Raw genomic sequence first — 22,868 nt, 5'->3', positions numbered from 1 at the left:
GAGTGTGCACCAAAGCAGAAAGTACACAGTACTCACGGGAAAGAGCCACATAAGAAACAGTGGGGTGGATGACAGAATGCCACAGCTAGGAGGGCCCTTATGGCACATCTAATTCAGACCTCTACAGATACAGAAAGGAGCCCAGGAAAGTGATGTAACCAAAGGCACACAGCTGGTGGCTGGAACCAGAACCTGAGTCAACAGCACACTTTTCTCTGATCCTCCAATACATGACAGAACTAGGTATAGGAAAGAGCAAAATTTAGAATTCAGTTCATGAACAAACCCCAGCCCGCCCCACTCCCGCTAAACAAATAAACATACCTCCTTTAAAATTATCCATGTTTCAGTCTCATTCCTTTTCAGTCCCCTGTAGCTTACTAAGCTCAAAATTCTGTTTCTTACCCAGGACTTACTAGATACTCTTGTGGCCTGAGTGGCCAGAATCTCAACTCTGCCCTGGCATGTTGCAGCCTCAGAAGGGAGATCTTCAGGAAGCAGAAGTAGGGGCCAGGGGCGGTGGCTCATGCCTGTAATTCCAGCACTCTGGGAGGCCAAGGTGGGTGGATCACTTGAGGTCAGGAGTTCGAGACCAGCCCGACCAACATGGCGAAACCCCGTCTCTACTAAAAATACCAAAATTAGCCAGGCTTGGGGGCATGCGCCTGTAATCCCTGCTACTCGGGAGGCTGAGGCAGGAGAATCACTTAAACCCAGGAGGAGGCAGAGGCTGCAGTGAGCCAAGATTGCACCACTGCATTCCAGCCTGGGAGACATGAGCAAAATTCCCTCTCAAAAAAAAAGCAGCAGAATTAGACTTGAAATAGTTCAACTCAGGAATATTCTGAATCCACACATCATGCTTATAATAATGCTGCCTGTAAACACAGCAGCTTTTGAAGCTTATGCTGGGAGAAAGACAACAGGCTACCTATCCAGCAAGAGAGAAAAATTCGAGAATAACAAATAAGGAGGCTAGAGGGAGGGAAAATGCTTTGAGTTCAGTCTGGAGGGTATGACATTATCTCCATTCAGTCACAGCACAGAATGACCAGTTACCCAGTTTCCAGGGGCCTCCAACGAGACCACAGACAAAGCTGGTTAGAAAAAAATCAATGGTCTAATGTACTTCTCACCTTTCCAAATAACATGTTAGCATTTAAGCAAGGCCTTGGGTCCTCAAACGAAGGGAGTGACTAACACATCTCCTAGCAGGCTGGTGGAATAGGTACTTTGGAACACATGGGCTGTGTGGCTGCACGTCATCCCTGCTCCACCGCCTGATGCAAAACTGCTCCAGGACTGGGACAGGCAGAAAGTGCTGGGCTCTTACACGAGAGGCATCTTGGTGAAGGCCTGAAATTACAGCTGAATTCCAAAACAAAAGTATTTGGGAGACTGGGCACAGTGGCTCATAACTGTAAAACCAGTACTTTGGGAGGCTAAGGTGAGAGGACTGTTTGAGGCCAGGAGTTTGAGACCAGCCTATGCAACAAAGCAAGACCTTATCTCAACAAAATAATTTTAAAAATTAGGCCAGGCGCAGTGGCTCATACCTGTAATCCCAGCACTTTGGGAGGCTAAGGAGGGTGGATTGCCTGAGGTCAGGATTTCGAGACCAGTCTGGTCAACATGGTGAAATCCTGTCTCTACTAAAAATACAAAAAAATTAGCCAGATGTGGTGGTGTGAGCCTGTAATCCCAGTTACTTGGGAGGCTGAGGCAGGTGAATTGCTTGAATCAGGGAGGTGGAGGTTGCAGTGAGCTGAGATTGTGCCACTGCACTCCACCTTGGTGACAGAGTGAGACTCCGTCTCTAAATAAATAAATAAATAATTTAGCTGGGCACGGTGCTGCAAGCCTGTAGTCCCAGCTACTTGGGGAGCTGAGACGGGAGACTGCTTGAGCCCTGGAAGTAGAAGCAGCAGTAAGGCACCATTGTACTCCAGTCTGGAGTGAGACCCTGTCAAAAAAACGTACTGGAGGTATTATGTATTATTTTTATGTTATTCAGATCAATCATTAGTTAATCAAAACAAGAATCATTCTTATACCCGCTTTTAGTTTACCTCTTCCAACAAAAACTGTCACTGTATTCCTGAAGGGATTAGGTACTCTCAAAAAATAACCATCTTATAATAAACATAAAAGACCAGGAAAAAAAGATTTAAAGTACATAATAATTAGTAAACTAGCAAACTGAGAAAACATCTCCTTTAAAAGAAAAAAAAATGATACTTCTTATAAGGCTGAGACATAAGGAAGGGGGAAAAAGGAAGAAAGGATAAATAAATGAACGAGAAACTGAGCGGCAGGGTAAACTAAGAACTTACAGTCAAATGTTAGGGCCTCAAACTAACAGGCAGAATAGGAAGGTGAACAAAACCTCTTTCTGCCTGCTGGATTCTTAAGAGTCTAAAATGCAGGATTAAAATGGCTTTATTTCAACAGAACACATTTTGTCATCTGATCTCTATTCGTGACATGGATAAAAATAAGTAACTTCTGGCCGTACTCTTAAGCAGTAACAAATCCCTGAATATTGAGCCTCATTCACTTTGGGATGGCAATCACTAATTGTTTATGTAGCAGGGAAAAAAACATCTGCCTATAGTCTTTATTTTAAAGTTTAAAATTTTATTTTTTACCTTTTTTTTACATTTTTATTTTAAAATAAATATAAACAGTGTTTCCAAAAAACATTGACTACAAGGGGGAAATGAGGCAATAAGTATGGAAGATGGGAAGGACTCAGGAAGTGATGCTGAACCTGCAAACACAATGACCAGGGAGCATGCACAGAGGCCCTTGCTGTGACGCTGTCCTCTCACTGCTACTCACAGGAAGCTCAGTGACTATGCCACGACACTGGAGCTGAAGGGTCAAAGAGAAGCATTCCAATCCTACGAAAGGTGATGTCAATTCGTACTCAACCCCAGCAACGTTGAGTCCCCCTCTTCACAATCCAATTCTAAGCTTCTAAAGAAATTACCAAAGATAACAGCCAAAGAGATATACACAAGAAACGTTATCACATCATTATTGATAATAAAAGATCTGAAACAACCAAAATTTTCAACAGTGTGGGGATGGGTAAGGTAGAACCACTAGAAATCTATTTTCAAAGATTTAAAGATATAGGAAGTTACTTATGACACCACGTTATCAGTGAGAGGGTAAAGTTAGGATGCTGACCTGTATATACGTATGACCTTCAATTTTGTTTAAATATTATATACTTTATATGCATTTTTGAATGCTGAAAGGAAATTCATAAATATATCAGCAAAGTTTAGCTCTGTTCTAGAGAGAAGATGGCTGATTTTTACTCTTTGTTTAGACTCTTCTGTAATGAGCATTGTTACTTTTATATCAGAAAAATAGACATTTACCATAAAATAAGTCTACCCTAAAATCTCTCATTTAAGATGACAATTGTCAGTCTTAGGAAAAGCCTGCTAACGTTCAAGGCAGACTCAAAGAATAAAGATTCAAATCTACACAGTAACTCTCTTCTGAAAAGGATGTGAAATCTTGTGTGATACAATCTGGTTTTTTCCTCTACTTCGCTGCTGGCTCTATTTTACTGTGCCTCGTAGAAAGCTCGATGGGAGAAGCCATTCTCTCTTCCACTGCACCTTAAATGACCTTAAGTGGTTCTCATCTCTTAGCATGAGGATTAGAAGGAAAGAAAATGAAACAGCCCTACTCTCGATTCAAAGGAAAATTTTTTTCTTGCAAAGCTATCAAAATGACTCAAAATCAGGTATGCAAAATTTGAAACATAAGTCACGAGTTACGTTCAGTAACCAGTCACTTTCTTCTCAAAAATGCATATAAAAACAAATCTATGAGTGCCCTCTTGTGGCAAGCCTAACTATTACCACAAACCCAGTACCAACCTCTCCCCATCTATTTCCATGGCTCTGCTCCCCACTCCTGGGCTCTGTCTAACACAGCCAGGAGGCAGAGCCCCATCATAACCCACTACAGTGAATGCACATTCCTCAACGTGGCTGGTACTATTTGTTTTCAAGGATTTCTAGTTTAGATCCCAGAAATGCCTGCTTGAAAACAAGTGGAAATGAAGGGTCAGAGGAGTAAGATGCGGGATGTGCACGTGGGTTCATGGGTTGCTATTATTGATGGCCGATGGTGACTGTGTGTGGCATATCCACGCACACGTACCATGGCAGTACCAGGAGGCAGGGACCTGCAGGATAAATATCCCCTCCCCCAGGAATGCTTACTAATTTTATGAAGTCATGAAGTTTTACATTTACATCCAGTGAGCCTTATGCTTACAAGTAGTTTTATTTATCAATTTTAGAGCAAACATTGCCAACTTGGGCACAATTCCAAAATAGAGCTCTTGTTGGATTCTGGTCATAAAATTATTTTTTAAGCTTGTTAAGATCTTATAAAATAAGAAAGTTTTCCTAATACTTTAGAAAAAATACTAATTATTAATAAGTCGATTTTATACTCAAAGTGATGGCCTAACATTTTGAAAGATGAAACAACACTCCTCTTTTGAACATCTAATATATCAAGTAATCTCAGTGTCCCAGGCTACCGAGGAGACAGAGAAGTCCTCATACTGCAACCTGACTAGATGACTCTGGGAGTGAATTAAATGCTTAAAAGAGGCGAATCTTGCAAATTTAATGGAACAAAATACAGGGGAACTGATACTGACTCAGATAAAAGAAACTATTCCTCTCAGAAAGGGATGAAGCTAAATCTTGCAGTTTGAGGGCAAGAGGGGTGCAACAAGCAGGCAACAAACAGCATGAAAGGAAAAACTGGGCGAATTTCAAAGTTCTACTGGAGTTTGTGGTTCTTTCTGCTCCACCCAAGTCAAAGTCTCATTTCCAGAAAAGGATTTCTCCCAGTTATAGGGTGGAAGCACATGGCAGGAAGTTGCTGTTTGGTCCTGGATGTGTAAAGGGAAGCCTTTTCAAGTATGTGAAGTAGACTGAAGTGATGCAGATGGGATGGATCCCAACTACATGAGTTACAGGAGAGCACGAAGCCAAAGAAATGGTAATTATGAAGTTGAATTGGGAAAGTAAATTTGACTTCTTGTTTACTTCCCCAGCCTGTGGAAGAACTTTCTCCCCTCCTAACAGGACCAATATACTGGACAGCCCCGGTTAGAGATAAACCGAGGCACTAGATGAGGAAGAAATGCATTAAAAACATTTTTTCAAAGTCCTGACAAGTCACTTCCGGAAGATTTCTTCATTTTTCCTCTGCACAGGGAAATCAGAAGAGGGAGAGTAAAAATAAAGGCAAAGGCCTCTCTTGTCCACAAAAGTAAGAGAGGAAAAAAGACCCTGCCCATTTAAAATCCAAAATTATAAGCTCTCCTTCAAACACTATCCTTGCTCCACCAGAAGCATCCTGGGATTATGCTAGGTTAGTATTCTGAGTTGTGTCACTCAGGCTCTGACAATTAATGGTGTATTAAAATGGGAAGAGGCGACTCTTCAACCTTGGCTCCAGCTTCCCACCTGTCCTAACTGGGAGGAAAGCAGCTATCACGACAGCTTAATGGGAAGATTTTCCCCGAATTTCCGAAGCAGCTTCTGATGGTTGTGGTCCACTGACCACTGCTGGGGCAGGTGCTTGGGCTGCATAGAGTCCAGGAAGTGCTGACGCCAGCGGCTCTCCAGCTGCATGAGGGCACGCAGCCCACCCTGGCTGTGACACTGCACCACCTTCAGCCCGTGAGGAACATAGTTTTCATTGGAGATTCTGCCAAGACATGAAAAACAAAGGGTCTGAGGGAAACAAGCACAGGATGGTCTCCCAGACAGCTTCAAATGCTGCAGGCCAAGGGTAAACAAGGAGGTTGAAGGACTCCTAAAGGGTTCGTTACTTTGGTGTTTTCGAAACATTCTTTTGTTGTTGTTGTTTGAGATGGAGTCTCGCTCAGCTGCCCAGGCTAGAGTGCAATGTTCCTGGCTCACTGCAACCTCCACCTTTCATGTTCAAGAGATTCTCCTGTCTCAGCCTCCTGAGTAGCTGGGATTACAGGTGCACGACGTCTGGCTAATTTTTTTTAATTTTTAGTAGAGATAGGGTTTCACCATGTTAGCCAGACTGGTCTTGAACTTCTGACCTCAGGTGGTCTGCCCACCTCAGCCTCCCAAAGTGCTGGGATTACAGGTGTGAGCCACCACGCCCGGCAAAACATCCTCTTTCTTATCTCTGTCCTTGTGTATAGTCCTAACGCAGGACTCTCAATCCCAACAGAAGGTATTTGAGGGTTCTGAGCTCTACTGAGAGAAGGCCACTGCATAAAGTTCAGCCCTCACTAGAGGGGCCCTACTGTCCAGCTGATGATAATAGATGATAATGATGGCCTTCCATTTCTTCCAGGATTACTCAGTGACCAGCTCACCCCTCTTTTAAGTTGTTCATTCTGAGACGCAGTATTTATATGAGGCTGTTAAATTGGCCCATGTTTCACTTTTTCACAACACAATTTAATAACTGAATGCAAAATGCAAGGTAGCGTATTTCTTTAGAGCCGTCTTTCTCATAAAAAGATCCCAAGCCACAGTGGTGAGAAGTGTTTCAGTCTCAGTTAAATGCTACCATGGTTGCTCAGTAGTGCAAATGGTGCCATGAAATGACAAGACAAATCCCTCCCTCCCTCCCTCCTAAGCAGAGAGTTCTTAAAAACTGCTGTGATACCATGTGAATGGTGCTTTCACCTCCTGTGAATAAAGATGACCTTCCTCAAGGAAGTACCCTGGTTACACTCGCTCTCCTCTCCCTACATCCATACCCCACTTTCAATCCTCCCTCCCAAGACGCCCACCACCCCAGTAGTGTTGGTGCCTCTGGGTATCTGCAGACACTTTATTATTAATACTTAGTTCATGCGCTTCCTACTAACTTGCCTGCCTCCAAACAGCTGTTCTCAGTCACAAGTCCAGCATTTATCTATCCAATTCAGCAAGATGAATTTGTTAGAAAAGTCTGTGGCTGAAAGGAGAGGTTTAGCTACTTCAGAAAACATATTGGCAGCCAGGCATGGTGGCTCACGCCTGTAATGCCAGCACTTTGGGAGGCCAAGGTGGGAGGATCACTTGAGGTCAGAAGTTTGAGGCCAGCCTGGCCAACGAGGTAAAACCCTGTCTCTACTAAAAATATGAAAATTAGCCAGGCGTGGTGGCGCACACCGTAATCCCAGCTATTTGGGTGGCTGAGGCAGGAGAATCACTTGAACCCAGGAAGTGGAGGTTGCAGTGAGCTAACATCATGCTATTGCACTCCAGCCTAGGCGTCAACAGAGTGAGACTCTGTCTCAAAAAAAAAAAAAAAAAAAGGAAAAGAAAACATATTTGGAAATGGGTCAAAGTAGCCATGTCTCTCTATTTGTAACACACATGATCTTGGCAACTAACTTAACTCTAACCTCAGGGTATCCAACAAAAAAAATGTACAAAACAACATCTATTCTACAACCTCACAAAACAGTTATGGGGATAAAATTCAGTAATTCTTTTAAAATTCTGAAAGTTTTTTTTAATGTAAGATATAACAGTAGCAGTTAACCAGTAAGAAATCTAAATCCTACTTCGTCAGGTTGTCATGAGAAACAATTAAGGCTATTTACATGAAGTTTATTAGCTTGCTTGCTGCAAGATATAATACATCTATAAATATCTGTTCAATAAATATTTGCAGTGTCCGTAATGGATCAGTAGCATGAGTGAAAAAAATTTTTGTTTAAAAAAAAAATTAAATATTGGCTGTTATAATTACTTTTTTATTTTTTAGTTAACAAAAATCCTATAGACAACCAGCACCACTTTCATGATTTGTGAACTTATCAGTTTCCTTATTTCAACTTCTAGTCCTGTTGGAAAAAGTGACAGCTGGGAGGCAGAACCGTGTACGGTAGCCTAGAGTTCTTATATCTGAGCCATGTGGCCATTCATTTCTCATTTCAGAACACTGCATTATGTCACATGAATTCAACTACGTACTCATGGAGAAGGAGGGAGAAAGGAAGGAAGGAAAAAAGAGGAAAGTAATTTAAATAGTAACAGCAATTCTGCTCAACATTCCATTTAGTGGGCCAATACCCTGGAGTACAGGTGAGATAAGAACTATGAATTCATTAGTCACAGTTCTCACAGACCTGTATAATGTCAGAGACACAAAACCACATATATAGTTGGCCCTCCACCTTTGTGGGTTCTGCATCTGTGGATTCAAACAACCTCAGATCAAAATGATTTGGGGCCAGGCACAGTGGTTCATGCCTGTAATCCCTGTTCTTTGGGAGGTGAAGGCAGGTGGGTTGCTTGAGGTCAGGAATTCGAGACCAGCCTGGGCAGCCTGGCGAAACACCATGTCTACAAAAAATACGAAGATTAGCTGGGTGTGGTGGCGCATGCTTGTAGTTCCATCTACTTGGGAGGCTGAGGTGAGAGGATCAGTTGAGCCTGGGAGGCAGACGTTACAGCAAGCCAGGCTAGTGACACTGCACTCCAGCCTGGGTGACAGAGCCATATACTATGTCAAAAGAAAAACCTATTTGGAAAAAAATATATCTGTACTATCTGTACTGAACATACACAAACCTTTTTCTAATCATCACTTCATAAACAATTTACAAAAACTACTTACATAGCATTTGCATTGTATTAGGTATTATAAGTAATTTACAGATGATTTAAGTATACAGGAGGATGTGTATAGGATATATGCAAATGCTATGCCATTGTACATCAGGCACTTAAGCACTGGTAGATTTTGGTATCCAAGGGAGGTCCTGGAACCATGGATAACCCCATGGATACTGAGGGGAACTTCAGAGCTTTGAGAGTATTATTGGACTATTTTTTCATCCCATGTGCTGGCATGAGGATTTACGTCTGCATAGAATGTGTAAGATGCAGCTCCATCACAACTGCACTCTCGTGCTAATCACAAAAATGACCGAACTTAAGTGTATGATCTTAAAAAATGTCAAAGAGGCACCTCACAAAAAGCAAGTTTCCTATAAAAAGGAAATCGTCAAGTAGATTGTTCTATTCCACTCCCAAGGCATCTTCAACTGCTAGACACCTACTAGGCAAAGCATGAGGCTAGGCACTGCACCTAAGTAAGCTGATGCCCCCTCCCTGGCAAGCAATCTTACTAAGTAGTGAGGGTTAATGTCCCTGGTACACCCACGATCCCTTCTCTGGGCAGAACTGTGCGTTGTACCTAGTCTCCAGGCTGGCAGCCTCTTGAAGCATATCCTCTGTGACCGTGTCTGTGTTGTAAAACTCTCTGAGTGCTTGCAGCAGCTCCTCCTTTCGATGAGCAGGCAGGCTTTCCGCGTTGAGCAGGGCCCTGGCCCCAGAACGCACCTGCCGGCGCTCTGGATCTTCCAGCAGGCGCAAGCCCTCCTCAGAGCCGATGGGGGCCTGGAACTCTTTGGCCAGCTGCTGCTTCAGATGGTTGTCATAGTAGTTGGAAATGGCATGGCAGGAGGTGCAGAGCAGCAGCACATCATGGGAGTTGTGGTCCTTCATCTCGATGGGGAAGTGCTTCCGGTACTCATGTGGAATCACGTTCTTCCTGGAACAAGCCCAGCCAGAAAGCAGTGCTCATGAGCGTATGATCGAGCACATGGGAAGAAAGCAAACAGGCTACTGGGGTTCTAATCAGGGCCTAAGTATGACTGGGAAGCCTTGGGCACCACCGCCCAACACAGATCACAGAAAGGCACTATCACCTACTCCACTCTCAGCCCATCCTGTGTCTCAGCTTCCTCTCTCCTGCAAGTAAGTACAGACCACCTGCTGTGGGCTTCAGTGGAGGGCCAGCGTAGTGAGAGGTTAATAACAACCTCTGAGAAGGCTGTGCTCCCAGAAGGGAAAATCTCAGAAAACTGAAAAGATACTCTAATGGGCTTTGACACCTGGCAAACAACTCTCTCAAGAAAGCCTAGGAACCTGACAAAGTCAATTTCCTTCATCTGAGGAATCCCTTACTCTATTTCCCTGCTTTACCAGAGTCCCTCATTATTTTCTAAGGAGAACTACACTTTCAGGAAAAACTCTTGGCAGCAATGACTTTGTCTCCCTTTGCAGGGGAGAATGGAGGAAAGTGAGTGACTCCACAGAAGCCAGGGAGAAAGCCCAAGTGTCCGGGCACTCAGGCATAGTCGGCAGCCTCACCCTCATGGTGCAGGGACACTGATGTGAAACAGTATTACAGCACAGAGCAGGCTTCAGGACATCTGGATACTCCATGAATAAAACCACGGCTTAGAAAGCTGGTGAACCAGTCAAGTGAGGATGTGAAGGACGCAGCTTCTGAAGGAACTGGTCTTCAGTCTTTCATGAGCAAAAGGGAACCACTTTCTCCATGACAGACCATTACTGAGCATGGTGTTGCATTCCAGAAACTGAGAAATGGCTCAGGAGAGACTAGGGCCATTATAGCAAGGGCAGCAGAGTACCAGAGCTCTTGGGGAAGCTGGATGCTCCCTAGGGACAAGCCTCTCAGCCAAAGTGGACAGACTCAGCCACAGCCCCCAAGGGATCTACATATGGCTACAAAAGCAATTTCCATCTGCCACAGAAAACCAGGGTGGCCCAATGCCACACTCACCGAATGTAGGAGTCTCTCTTGCCACACACTACACACAGGTTCTCTTTAACCATCAAGTAATAGTCTCCAGGAGATTCGGGCCTTCCTGCAGGTTCGAATCGTAGCTTCACCACAAAGGGCTCTTCACTCACCAGCTCTTAAGAGAAGAGACATCAGTGTTTGACTATTCCCCCCGTTCCCCCACCGCACCCCCCCTCCGACAAGAAGCAGCACTACCTTCACTGTTCTCTGCTGTGTCCTGGAAGAGAACACAATTTTCAGGTTGTGCCTACCCAGTCCCGCACATCTCAAGGTCTCCCTGCCTTCTTCTATCCCTCCCTCTTCCTTATCTCACTCCCCAATCCTCCCAGCATCCAATGCACCTAATTAAGAGATAAGTGAGGACAGCTGAATCTCATACCACCAATGCCTTTGTCCAGGTACCACTGAGCTTTTCTTCTATCACAAGTGCAGAGGGGCTGTCCATCAGGAGCATGGAGAAAGCAGTTATCATAAAGAGGTGATTTTCTGCAGGGAAGGGAATGAGAAATCTCAAACTGAAAGCTAACTGTGGGTCAAAATGTCTGTTGCCTTCCCATGCTCTCCTCTGAGTAACTCAAACTATTCTCAACACTAAGGTCAAATTCACCACTATGGAAAAAACAAACAGCAAGAAACCATGTTTAATCCTCCACCTGCACTGGTATAGGAAACAGAACTAAAAATGAATTCTTTTCTGCCTCTAGTTTTTACAATTACAGACTGGGACGTTAGGGAGTGAGTTGGGTGGTTTACACACAGCTCTGCTGTGAATGCAAACAAGAACAGAGCAACAAGAAAACTGCCAAATCATTGGGTTAAACAAAGTAAATTAAAATTTTAAAGTTCAAGCCAAAGTAATGAGGGCCATGTGGATTTACTTCTGACTCACATGCAATAACACTTCCTTCAATTTAATTATCCAATTAATTCCTAAAGGCACTTTGCTACAGGGACCAAATTTCTGCTCCAAAGTACTTAGTCATCTTTCTACGATAGAGGAATAAGGTGTACAGGAAATTGTTCATTGGCTAGAGAATAACATTTTCTTGGAGCTGGATGTCACTCTAAATAATCAAATGACATATGAACAAGAAATCAGATGATGCATTTCTCCTGAAAAGTATGAGGCACTACGTGTTATTTATTTTCACAGCTATCCTGAGACGAGGAAGGAATGATAATTATACCCCCATTTACAGTTGGAGAAGTTAAGGCCTAAGGTCACATCAGAGTCAATGACAGAACTAAGCTAAGCTTTCCTCATTTTCACTCCATCAAAAGATAAAAAAGTAAAATAAGGGGAAAGGGAGAAAAATACACAAAAAAAGCAAAGGAGAGTCCAAATGTCTCTGATGGAAAGAAAAAGCAAGATTAACCCCTGGAGAGCTGCTGCTCCTCAACTACAAGCCTTCTCCCCAGACCCAAGGGAAGCATCACACCCTTTGCTAAGGCTGGGCCACTGACTCTTTACTAGACAGGGAGTGACTTGGTTACCTGGCAGAATAGCCCACCCCCAGGGGCTTTCTTTTATGTTTTCTGGGGTCTCTCCCTTGGTGGTTGCCTGGCACCATCCCATCCATCTTAGACTTCTTATTTCTTGGCTTCTGCTGAGATTCTGTTGCTTCCCCGTTAACCTCTTCTCCCATTCTGCTCATTCCTTTGCTTCGAAATGGGATGTCTACCACACCCTGGCATTTTTCCAAGACTTTTCTCCAGCCACTGTGGTCACCGTTTTTTTCTCCAGGTGAATTCCTAGAGAAAGGGTATCCAAGAAGATGAAGAAAGAGAGCCACTGAAATCTGGGCATCCCTGGCAGCATAAATTACCTGAAGAGAAAAGTCAGAGATCAGTGGAATCCGGAAGGCAAACCAGAGAGAGCAACTTCAAAGTCAACCACAAAGAAATAGATAACTCTTAGGATCCTAATTCAAAATATTTGACAACCTAGATACCGTATACTTCCTTAACACTTTTTATTATAAAAATTTTCAAACTATACAAAAGTCAATTGAATAGTATGATTAAATCTCATATTCCCTATATTTTTAACTCAAATAGCTAAAATAATGACTTACTCCAAATGCTAGAAAATCCTCACCTATATAAATTAGTGAAGTTTCTATCTGCTACCAAATTGCTGGACAGATTTCTGTCAAGTTTGGGGGAAGGGTAGTTAACAAAGGCCTGACAATTAGTACATGAAATTCACTTTGGAGGCAGTCATCCTCTGGGATAGTTGAAACCATGATTCACTAAGAGGCTTGTGTGACTGTCAATCAGAAATGACCTGCCATGTCTATTGAAAACAAAGAAAACAAATAAGTTTCAAACATGGGCCTCAAATCAAAGTCACCGGGCTCATTCCTAGAATTTATTTATTTAATAGTGGTAAGTCATCCTCCTAAGCACCTGGTGATAGGCAAGCTGGTCATAAAGAAAAGTACTGTGGGCCAGGTGCAGTGGCTCACCCCTGTAATCCCAGCACTTTGGGAGGCTGAGGTGAGTGGATCGCCTGATATCAGGAGTTCAAGACCAGCCTGGCCAACATGGTGAAACCCTGCCTCTACGAAAAATACAAAAATTAGCTGGGTATGGTGGTGCACACCTGTAATCCCAGTTACTCGGGAGGCTGAGGTAGGAGGATCACTTGAATAAAGGTGGCAAAGGTTGCAGTGAGCTGAGACTGTGCCACTGCACTCCAGCCTGGGAGACAGAGCAAGACTCCATCTCAAAAAAAAAAAAGAAAAGTACTGTGGTCAAAACTAAAATTAGGCCAGGCATGGTGCTCACGCCTGTAATCTCAGCACTTTGGGAGGCTGAGGTGGGCGGATAATTGAGGCCAGGAGTTCGAGACCAGCGTGGCCAACATGGTGAAACCCCGACTCCACTAAAAATATGAAAAATTAGCTGGGCATGGCGGTGCACACCTATAATCCCATCTACTCGGGAGGCTGAGGCAGGAGAATCACTTAAACCTGGGAGGCGAAGGTTGCAGTGAGCCGAGATCACGCCCCTGCACTCCAGCCTGGGTGACAGAGTGAGACTCCCTGTCACATAAAAAAACTAAAATTAATAGCTTTCCCCCACAAAAAGTGTAAGAACTTTTAAAAAATTCTATTAGTTCACCTTTAATAACCAAGGCAGTGAATAATTCCATTAGTAAGGATCATTTATACTTTTAGAATAAAACAAGTTTTGATAAAATTTTCCACCTAGATCCAACAATCTACATATCTATTAGCAGACTGTTTCCCAAAGAAGAATGTGTCCTTGAATGCGAAGACGTCAGAGTACTCTTTAACACGTTATTTTCTAATGATAAAGAAACAAATGGTACTAGGGCTGGAGGTCCACATGCAAAAGAGTGAATGTGGACTCCTACCTCACGTGACACACAAAAACCAATTTAAAATGGATTACAGACTTAAATGCAAGAGCTAAAACTATATGACTTTTAGAAGAAAACATAGGAGTCAATCATAATGACCTTGGGTGAGGCAATGATTTCTTGAATATGACACCAAAAGCATAAGCAATTAAAAGAAGAAATTTTAAAAAAGAAACTGATAACTGGAGCTCATCAAAATTAAAACCTATTGTGCTTCAAACAACCACATCAAGAAAGTGAAGAGATGACCCACAGAATGGGAGAAAATACTTTACAGATCATGTATCTGAAAAGGATCTAAAATATACAAAGAATTCCTAAAACTCACAAATAAAATAACAAATGACTCAATTAAAACATGGGCAAAGGATATGAATAGATATTTCTCCACAGAAGATATACAAATAGCCAACAGGCACATGAACAGATGCCCAGCACCATTAGTCACAAGGGAAATGTAAAAATCAAAACCACCATGAAATACCACTTCATACCTACTAGGATGGCTCTAATAATAAGACTGACAATAACAAATGTCAGCAACGATGCAGAACATCAACACCCTCATACACTGCTGGTGGGAATACAAAATGGTCTAGCTACTTTGGAAACCAGTTAACATTTCTCAAGGATGAACATGTGGTAACTGACTTGGCAAACAAGGTTGAAACTAGGCCTATGGAAGTGGTATGGCAAAAAGCCAAAGTTCAAATGGGTTTGAGCCACAGAGACCAGGAAAGCATGAGGAATGGAGGCACCAGGTATCTGTGAAAGCAAGAGTGAAAACAGAAGGATAAGGTGAAATCTCCATAGAGAACACTTACATCCTGATCTCCTCCTTTACAGCACAGGGCCAGACAACTATCCCTTCCCTAGTTCAAAAGACAGTACAAGTTTAAATCATATAATGGTTAAACCACAGCGGATCTGGACCTGGTAATATCAGGTACAACTGAAGGGAGGGACAAAATGTCACCTGAAGAAAGGGGGATTAAGGGAGAGACTACACACTGAATGTTAAGACCACCAGCACCTTTCCTGCACTCAGAAACTGGAATATAGGCAGTGGGGCTTATACTTCTTGAATAGAAGACTAGATGATTCATCTCCGGAGAAACTAAGTCACCTGAGAGAAAAGACACAGTTACTGACTTTTTTTTTTTTTTACTTCTTATGCTCCCTTTCTCAAGAAGCTGTTATGAATGTACTCTGTCAAGATAAGAAAGGAAAAAGACATGGAATTTAAAAAACAGATATCTACTATGGAAGAGAGAGAGGTGAAGGGAATTCCCAGGCTGATGATAAATGCAAATTCCAAGATGAGGATTGGGCAGCAGGCCTAGAGTGCAGCCTGTCCTGGGAGGAGCCAGATGATAGAGGGCTCTAGGAGGGAGAGCTCCAAGGGAAAATGAACCAAGTAAGTGACCTGACGTGAGTCTGAACCAGCCCAGAGGAGATCCTTATTTCCTTACCCTAGGTAAGGAGTCTCAGGTGGAAATAACAGGTACATAGAACACTATGCAAACAAAATGCTAATTATTGATCCTGGGAAGTAACTGCAGTTTACCATGTGACTCAGCTATAAATAATATAAATACTAGATATTAACCTGATAAAAATAATGATTTACCTAAATCGGGAGGATGGGGAAAAGAAGTATTTGTCTGAAGGCAGGGGAGCTGCAAGAGTACTAAACCATATATTCCATGGTACAATGTCAAAAGACAATATATATAAATAAGAAAGAATAATGCATGCATGTAATTTAGAAGTATAATGGTAATTACCAGAAAGAAATGAAAGTGGTTGCTTCTGAGAAGAAGAAGAAGGATTAGGAATGGGCAAAGATAATGCAGGGAACTACTGACTGCTTCTTAAAATAAGTTATAACTCCTACTCATTTATAACACTATGATTTTTTTAAATTATGCATTTGTATTCATAAAAAAAATTCCTTTTTCTGAAATGTCCAACATAGGAAATACTCAAAAAAATCAGGACTCTTGACTGGGCTTGGTGGCTCACACCTGGAGGCTGAGGTGGGTGGATGATTTGAGGTCAGGAGTTCGAGACCAGCCTGACCAACATGGTAAAACCCCGTTTCTACTAAAAATACAAAAAATATTAGCCGGATGTGGTGGCACACATCTGTAATCTCAGCTACTCAGGAGGCTGAGGCAGGAGAATTGCTTGAACCCGGGAGGCAGAGGTTGCAGTGAAACAAAATCATACCACTGCACTCCAGCCTGGGCAACAGAGTGAGACTCCATCTCAAAAATAAAACAACAACAGGACTCTTATCTTTTATTTAAGTGATTACTGTAGACCAGTTAGCTGGACTATCACCACATGATGAATCTATTTTAAGGCATCTCCATCCAACACTTATACTATATTATAGAATTTGAATTTTAAAAAGTTATACTTCAGAAGCAATAACTTTCCATTCTTCATCTACCCTGATAAGAAGTACCTGGTCCTCTGTAAGAGTCTCAGCATCCCAGTTGCTGCAACGAAGTAGAAGGGACTTGTCAAGGGGAAAGTTCAAAACAGTCTCAGCGAGGGATTTCAGGCTAAGTCCATTACTGAGTAAATTGTTTCTAAAAGGAAGAAATAAATAAAACCATGCATCAAAAATGGGCAAAGGACATGAACAAGAACATTTTTAAAAGGCATATACATAGCCAATAAACAGAGATAACAGATACTCAATCTCACTAGACATCAAAGAAAATGACAATCTGTTATCTATTTGTGAAACACTATTTATAAATCCTTTACGTAGTTTAATTCATTTAATACTCACACCAACCCTATGAGGTGGCCACACTGTAATCTCTATGGATGAGGAAACTGGGGAACAGAGAGGCTTAGTACTGTGCCAAAGGTCATATAGTTGGAAAGTGGCAGCACTGGGACGCCTACCCATGCAGTCTGCTCCCAGGTCAACTTTTAGCCTCTATCCACACTGCCTCTAACAGCACACAGTGACAGTGGCACCTCTGGGGAGCTGGTGCCAAAGAAAGCTGATGAAGGGAGGCTTGTACTGTTATACTCCATAGACTTTCAAAGAGTTTTAATTTTTATAGCAATATTTTAATGTATTGCTTTAAAAATTATACTTCACTTATAAGAGCTTTATATAAGCCAAACTAACAAACTAAAATAAAATTCCATTTTATACTAAAAAACTGTGATATTCAGGATACACGCCAGAGGAGAGGGGAAAAAAACTGTGATAAACAAAGATTTTAATCCGGACTTCTCTTAGTTTACCAAATCTCCAACCTTTTAGTGACTGTGTCACTTCAGGCAAGGCAAGAGGCTGTTTCAGTCCATGTTGTTATAAGCGAGGATTTGTACATAAACATGAGGAGGTAATTATGAGGCCCCACCCCTAAAAGCCAAGCTGAAATCAAATTTCCATAGGAATAAAATTCTAAAGGAAAAGGAAATCTCTCCTCCTCCCAAATAAGGGCTGGTCTACCATCAGTTTTGGCTTAAAGCAGGGTCTACAACCTCAAAGGTTTATCAGGAGGAGCCAGGGTTACAATGGTAGCGAAAGGGACTCTGGCAAACTAAACAGAGTATGTTCATCTAAAGGGCACAAATGCTACCCAGCCAAATGCTGCCATCTAGAACTGTAGACTCAGTATAGTCATATCACCTAATTTTTCAAGAGAAGCCAGAAATACAGATTTTTACATTAAATCTTCTTGATTTACATAAAAATTTCCCAAAATATAATTCAGGAAAAAAGAAAAACAAAAAACCTTTGCAGCCATAATTTAGCCAGTGGGACCACCAGCTTTTAGCCTGTAGCTTACAGAGATATCTCATTAATGTTTCATCTAAAAAGACCAATTCTAGGTAACTAAAGCTTCACAGAAGTTGGAACGTCTCTTCACAAATTCTATATGCATCTCAGAAGCCTCTAGGCTCCTATACAATTTCATGTTTCACTATCATTTCACTATTGATTCCCAGGCATCTATAAATTTTGCTAAAATATTTGTCCTGCAGCTACAGGAATCCCAGCATTCATACAAACCACACCTCTGCCACATGGCAAGGTATCGGAGGTCCAGGCACCCCCTAACAACGAGGCCATAATCCTGCAGAAGCTTGCTGGCATCTTCTGAGCATCCCACTCCAACTTTCAAAATGTTGCCATCTGCCAAAATATCCAGTAATGTTCTTGGTAGTGTTTTTCCTCCACAGATTAGCTTGGGCAAGCGAATCAAGACACAGAGGCCACTTGGGGAAGCCATTTGTAGAAGTGACAGAGGGCTGGCTCTGCCTTCCAAATTTACCTGCAACAGAAGAAGACAGGGTTGTGGTTCACACCTTAGCACAGCAGCGAGCACAACATATAACTATGACAAAAAAAGTCTAAGAGGTACATCCTTAACTTCCCAAAGGGAGCATCTGACCAGATTTTGGTTTACATTTACAGATAAGCCTACAGTAACAAATGCAATGGACTTTGTGAAGCAGCAGCCTAAACAAAGGTTACTGAGAACCCCAAAAGCCATAACCAGTGACCAGCCGACACAGGGAAGCTCTGGGACATACACTGGCAGTCATATGGAACATGCCAATTTTTTAAATATATATATATTTTATTGCACTTTAGGTTCTGGGGTACACATGAAGAACATGCAGGATTCTTGCACAGGTACATACATGGCAATGTGGTTTGCTGCCTCCATCCCCATCACCTATATCTGGCATTTCTCCCCATGTTATGCCTCTCCAACTCCCTACCCCCCGCTGTCCCTCCATGGTCCCCCTTAACAGACCCCAGTGTGTGATGCTCCCCTCCCTGTGTCCATGTGTTCTCATTGTTCAACACCCGCCTATGAGTGAGAACATACGGTGTTTGATTTTCTATTCTTGTGTCAGTTTGCTGAGAATGATGGTTTCCAGGTCCATCCATGTCCCCACAAAGGACACAAACTCATCGTTTTTTATGGCTGCATAGTATTCCATGGTGTATATGTGCCACATTTTCCCTGTCCAGTGTATCATTGATGGGCATTTGGGTTGGTTCCAGGTCTTTGCTATTGTAAAGTGTGCCACAATGAACATACGTGTGCATGTGTCTTTATAATAGAATGATTTATAATCCTTTGGATATATACCCAGTAATGGGATTGCTGGGTCAAATGGAATTTCTATTTCTAGGTCCTGGAGGAATCTCCACACTGTCTTCCACAATGGTTGAACTAATTTACATTCCCACCAACAGTGTAAAAGTGTTTCTATTTCTCCACATCCTCTCCAGCATCTGCTGTCTCCAGATTTTTTAATGATCACCATTCTAACTGGCGTGAGATGATATGTCAATGTGGTTCTGATTTGCATTTCTCTAATGACCAGTGATGATGAGCATTTTTTTCATATGTTTGTTGGCTTCATATATGTCTTCTTTTGAAAAGTGTCTGTTCATATCCTTCTCCCACTTTTGGATAGGTTTGTTTTTTTCTTATAAATCTGTTCTAGTTCTTTGTAGATTCTGGATATTAGCCCTTTGTCAGATGGGTAGACTGCAAAAACTTTTTCCCATTCTGTTGGTTGCCGGTTCACTCTAATGATTGTTTCTTTTGCAAATGGGATCTAATTAAACTCCAGAGCTTCTGCACAGCAAAAGAACATGCCGATTTTAAAAGGCTAAGGAGGCCGAGTCACAGTGGTTCATGCCTGTAGTCCCAGGACTTTGAGAGGCCGAGATGGGTGGATCACTTGAGGTCAGGAGTTTGAGACCAGCTTGGCCAACATGGTGAAACCCCATTTCTACTAAAAATACAAAAATTAGCTGGGGGTGGTGGCACATGCCTGTAATCCCAGCTACTTGGGTGGCTGAGGCAGGAGAATCGCTTGAAACCTGGAGGCGGAGGTTGCAGTGAGCTGAGATCACACCGCTACACTCCAGCCTGGGCAACAAGAGTGAAACTCCGTCTCAAAAAAAAAAAAAAAAGGCTGTAGAGTTCAAAATGATAAACATCCTCTTTTCATTATCCAGTCTCTCTAATGTACATGCAGGTAACTCTAGTCATTTACTTTATCATCACTAACTCAAAATCCAATTTTTAAAAAAGGGGTAGGAGATACAGTAGTGTAAATAAGTGGTACCTGACAATATAATGAATCCTGGTAGCACAAAGTGCTTTCTCAGCATTTTCTAGTCACATGTTCACAGAAAGAAAAAAAATGTATACTGAGCCTAAGTTAGGGGCTTTAAATTGTAAAAGATACAAAAAACTTGATGTAATAAGTGATTGAGGTTTAATCTTTTTTCTTTATTTTTTTGAGACAGAGTCTGGGTCTGTTGCCCAGGCTGGAGTGCAGTGGCGCGATCTTGGCTCACTGCAACCTCCGTCTCCTAGATTCAAGTGATTCCTCTGCCTCAGCCTCCCGAGTAGCTGGGATTACAGGCACAGGCAGCCACACCCAGCTAATTTTTGTATTTTTTGTAGAGATGAGGTTTCACCATATTGCCCAGGCTGCTCTTGAACTCCTGACCTCAAGTGATCCTCCTGACTTGGCTTTTCAAGGTGCTGGGATTACAGGCATGAGCCACTGCGCCTGGCTGAGGTTTAATCTTTTTAGAGTCATAGATAAGCTTGAGAAAATGTTGAAAGCTAAGGATGTTATTCCTAGAAAAATGTACACACAAAACTCACATACATTTTCAAGGGATTAAAGTTTCCCTAAAGCTATCCACAAAACCCAGATTAAGCACCCAATAAATTCTAGTCCTTCTCACTTGTTAGGAGAGGAATATAGGCGAATCAGTTTGACCACATATGGTGAGATCATGGCAAACTTAGGACTACCACCTAAATTTCCCAGTCTCAACTGAGGGTAATTTTGCACCCCAAGAGACATTTAGCAGTATGTGGGGAAATTTTTGGTTGTCAGATCAAGTGGGGAGGAAACACAGGCATCTAGTAAGTAGAGGCCAAAGGCTGCTAAACATCCTACAAGGTACAAAATATCCCCTTAAAACAAAGAATCATCTGCGCAAAAAGTCAATAGCAAGGAGGCTGAGAAACTCTGCTCTAGGGCAGTGTGGTCCTCTCCCTACTGTACTACCTGCCTGCTAGGCCTGCAGTGCCACAGTTGCATACAAAGTAATGGAAGACAGCGTGCTGATTTAAGGAATTTATCATCTTACAGGAGTAGTAGGATGGATACACATACACACAAGCCCACACACACAGAAAATGACATGGTAAATGCCAAAGGAATGTTTCAAGCAAAGTGTCACAAGTAATCAGAGGAGGGACATTGCATAGTTGAAGTGACCAAAATCACACAGAGGAAATAGTCAAGATCAAAAAAGAACTGCTGTTAAAAAAAAATTGGGGAGGGCTTTGGCCCTCAACTTTCTTTCTGAGTCTTGCTCTGTTGCCCAGGCTGGAGTATAGTAGTGCAATCTCAGCTCACTGCAACCTCTGCCTCCAGGGTTCAAGTGATTCTCTTGCCTCAGCCTCCCAAGTAGCTGGGATTATAGGTGCCTGCCACCAAACCCAGCTAATTTTTGTATTTTTAGTACAGAAAGGGTTTCATCATGTTGGCCAGGCTGGTCTCAAACTCCTGACCTCAAGTGATCTGCCCACCTCAGCCTCCCAAGTGCTGGGACTACAGGTGTGAGCCACCATGCCCAGCCCTCTAGCCCTCAGCTTCTTCTCCAATGCTGAGTAAAACCATGATCTAATTCACAAAAGTTTTAGGCTTCCTTCTCAGGCACTGCTTTACCAATGAGGGCTATTTCCGTATCCTTACATGAAAGCATGACAGTTTGAACTTGTCATCTATTTCTTGAAGCTCAGCCAAGGTTAAAAAGACCTATAAAAAACTTGACTACTGGGGTTCCTGTTCTCTAATCATTCATCTTGATGTGACCAAATCACCTTTTTAAAAATTAATGAGTACTTCCTTCCCTCTATAATATTAACTTTCTCCAAGAAAAAGTTATAAATCTCTACTTCTAATAGGTAGTACTGCTAATTTGACATAAAACTCACTACAAATTCCTAGGTTGGATATTTGTACCTCTTTACAGTCAGGTCCCATTGTCTACCATGCATTAATTTCCTTGTTAATATGCTGGTGAGTAAAAAGAAAAGACAAAGATAAAATACATTAAATAAATAGATAGACAGACAGATAGGTAAACTGAGATGTCTTTAATGTTTCTGGATTGTGCTTAAGATCCAATATACTATAATCAAAGTTTTCTCAACTAGGAATCCAAATGTTTATGATTCCACTAGGTACATAACTTATATTGAATAAATAATTGGAAGAATAATGTTTCCAGGAGAGGATAATGTTTCTTTAAGCCAAATTGGCTTAAAGAATAAGATACCTAGTCTTTATTTCTCATATTTCCCCTTTTGCTTTTTAATGTTTTTTTTACCGTGACATCACTACTCATGGAAAACATGAAAACCTTGTCCTACCAACATTATTAAAAAGTGACACGCTTTAATTTCATTAGCATTATTTAATTCAGTGGTCTTTTTAGCATTATTTAATCTAGGGTTTTTAAAATTAGTCAACATATCTAAAAATATTTGAGACATATACTGTATATGTTTATAAATTACACATATATACTGTATTAATGTGTTATATTATTATATATACACAAAAGTACAAAGTTTAACTGAGTAATACCAACAATCATTATAGATAAAATTTCTTTTTTTTTTTTTTTGAGATGGAGTTTCGCTCTTGTTACCCAGGCTGGAGTGCAATGGCGCGATCTCGGCTCACCGCAACCTCCGCCTCCTGGGTTCAGGCAATTCTCCTGCCTCAG

The 22,868-nt window shown here is 41.9% G+C and overlaps 1 protein-coding gene across 4 annotated transcripts in view; it reads right to left on the bottom strand.

Annotated features, from left to right (window-relative positions):
• Window positions 1-4,295: 4,295 nt before the first annotated feature.
• Window positions 4,296-22,868, bottom strand: part of EXD2 (exonuclease 3'-5' domain containing 2) — a 43,138-nt gene continuing 24,565 nt past the window's right edge. For all 4 annotated transcript variants that reach the window (XM_012438134.2, XM_012438138.2, XM_012438135.2 and 1 more), the window contains 7 exons: window positions 18,095-18,351; window positions 16,512-16,638; window positions 12,145-12,476; window positions 11,030-11,136; window positions 10,630-10,765; window positions 9,235-9,591; window positions 4,296-5,760 (listed from right to left, as the gene is read on the bottom strand). In XM_012438134.2, the coding sequence (XP_012293557.2) occupies window positions 5,544-5,760; window positions 9,235-9,591; window positions 10,630-10,765; window positions 11,030-11,136; window positions 12,145-12,476; window positions 16,512-16,638; window positions 18,095-18,351 (1,533 nt within the window). In that variant the 3' untranslated portion in view covers window positions 4,296-5,543. The remainder of the gene's footprint in view (window positions 5,761-9,234; window positions 9,592-10,629; window positions 10,766-11,029; window positions 11,137-12,144; window positions 12,477-16,511; window positions 16,639-18,094; window positions 18,352-22,868) is intronic.

Source organism: Aotus nancymaae, unplaced genomic scaffold, assembly GCF_030222135.1.
Source record: "Aotus nancymaae isolate 86718 unplaced genomic scaffold, 86718_ANA_hifiasm-v0.15.2.pri h1tg000011l, whole genome shotgun sequence".
In the NCBI taxonomy this organism is placed as follows: domain Eukaryota; kingdom Metazoa; phylum Chordata; class Mammalia; order Primates; family Aotidae; genus Aotus; species Aotus nancymaae.
This window is presented reverse-complemented; position numbering and strand designations above follow the sequence as displayed.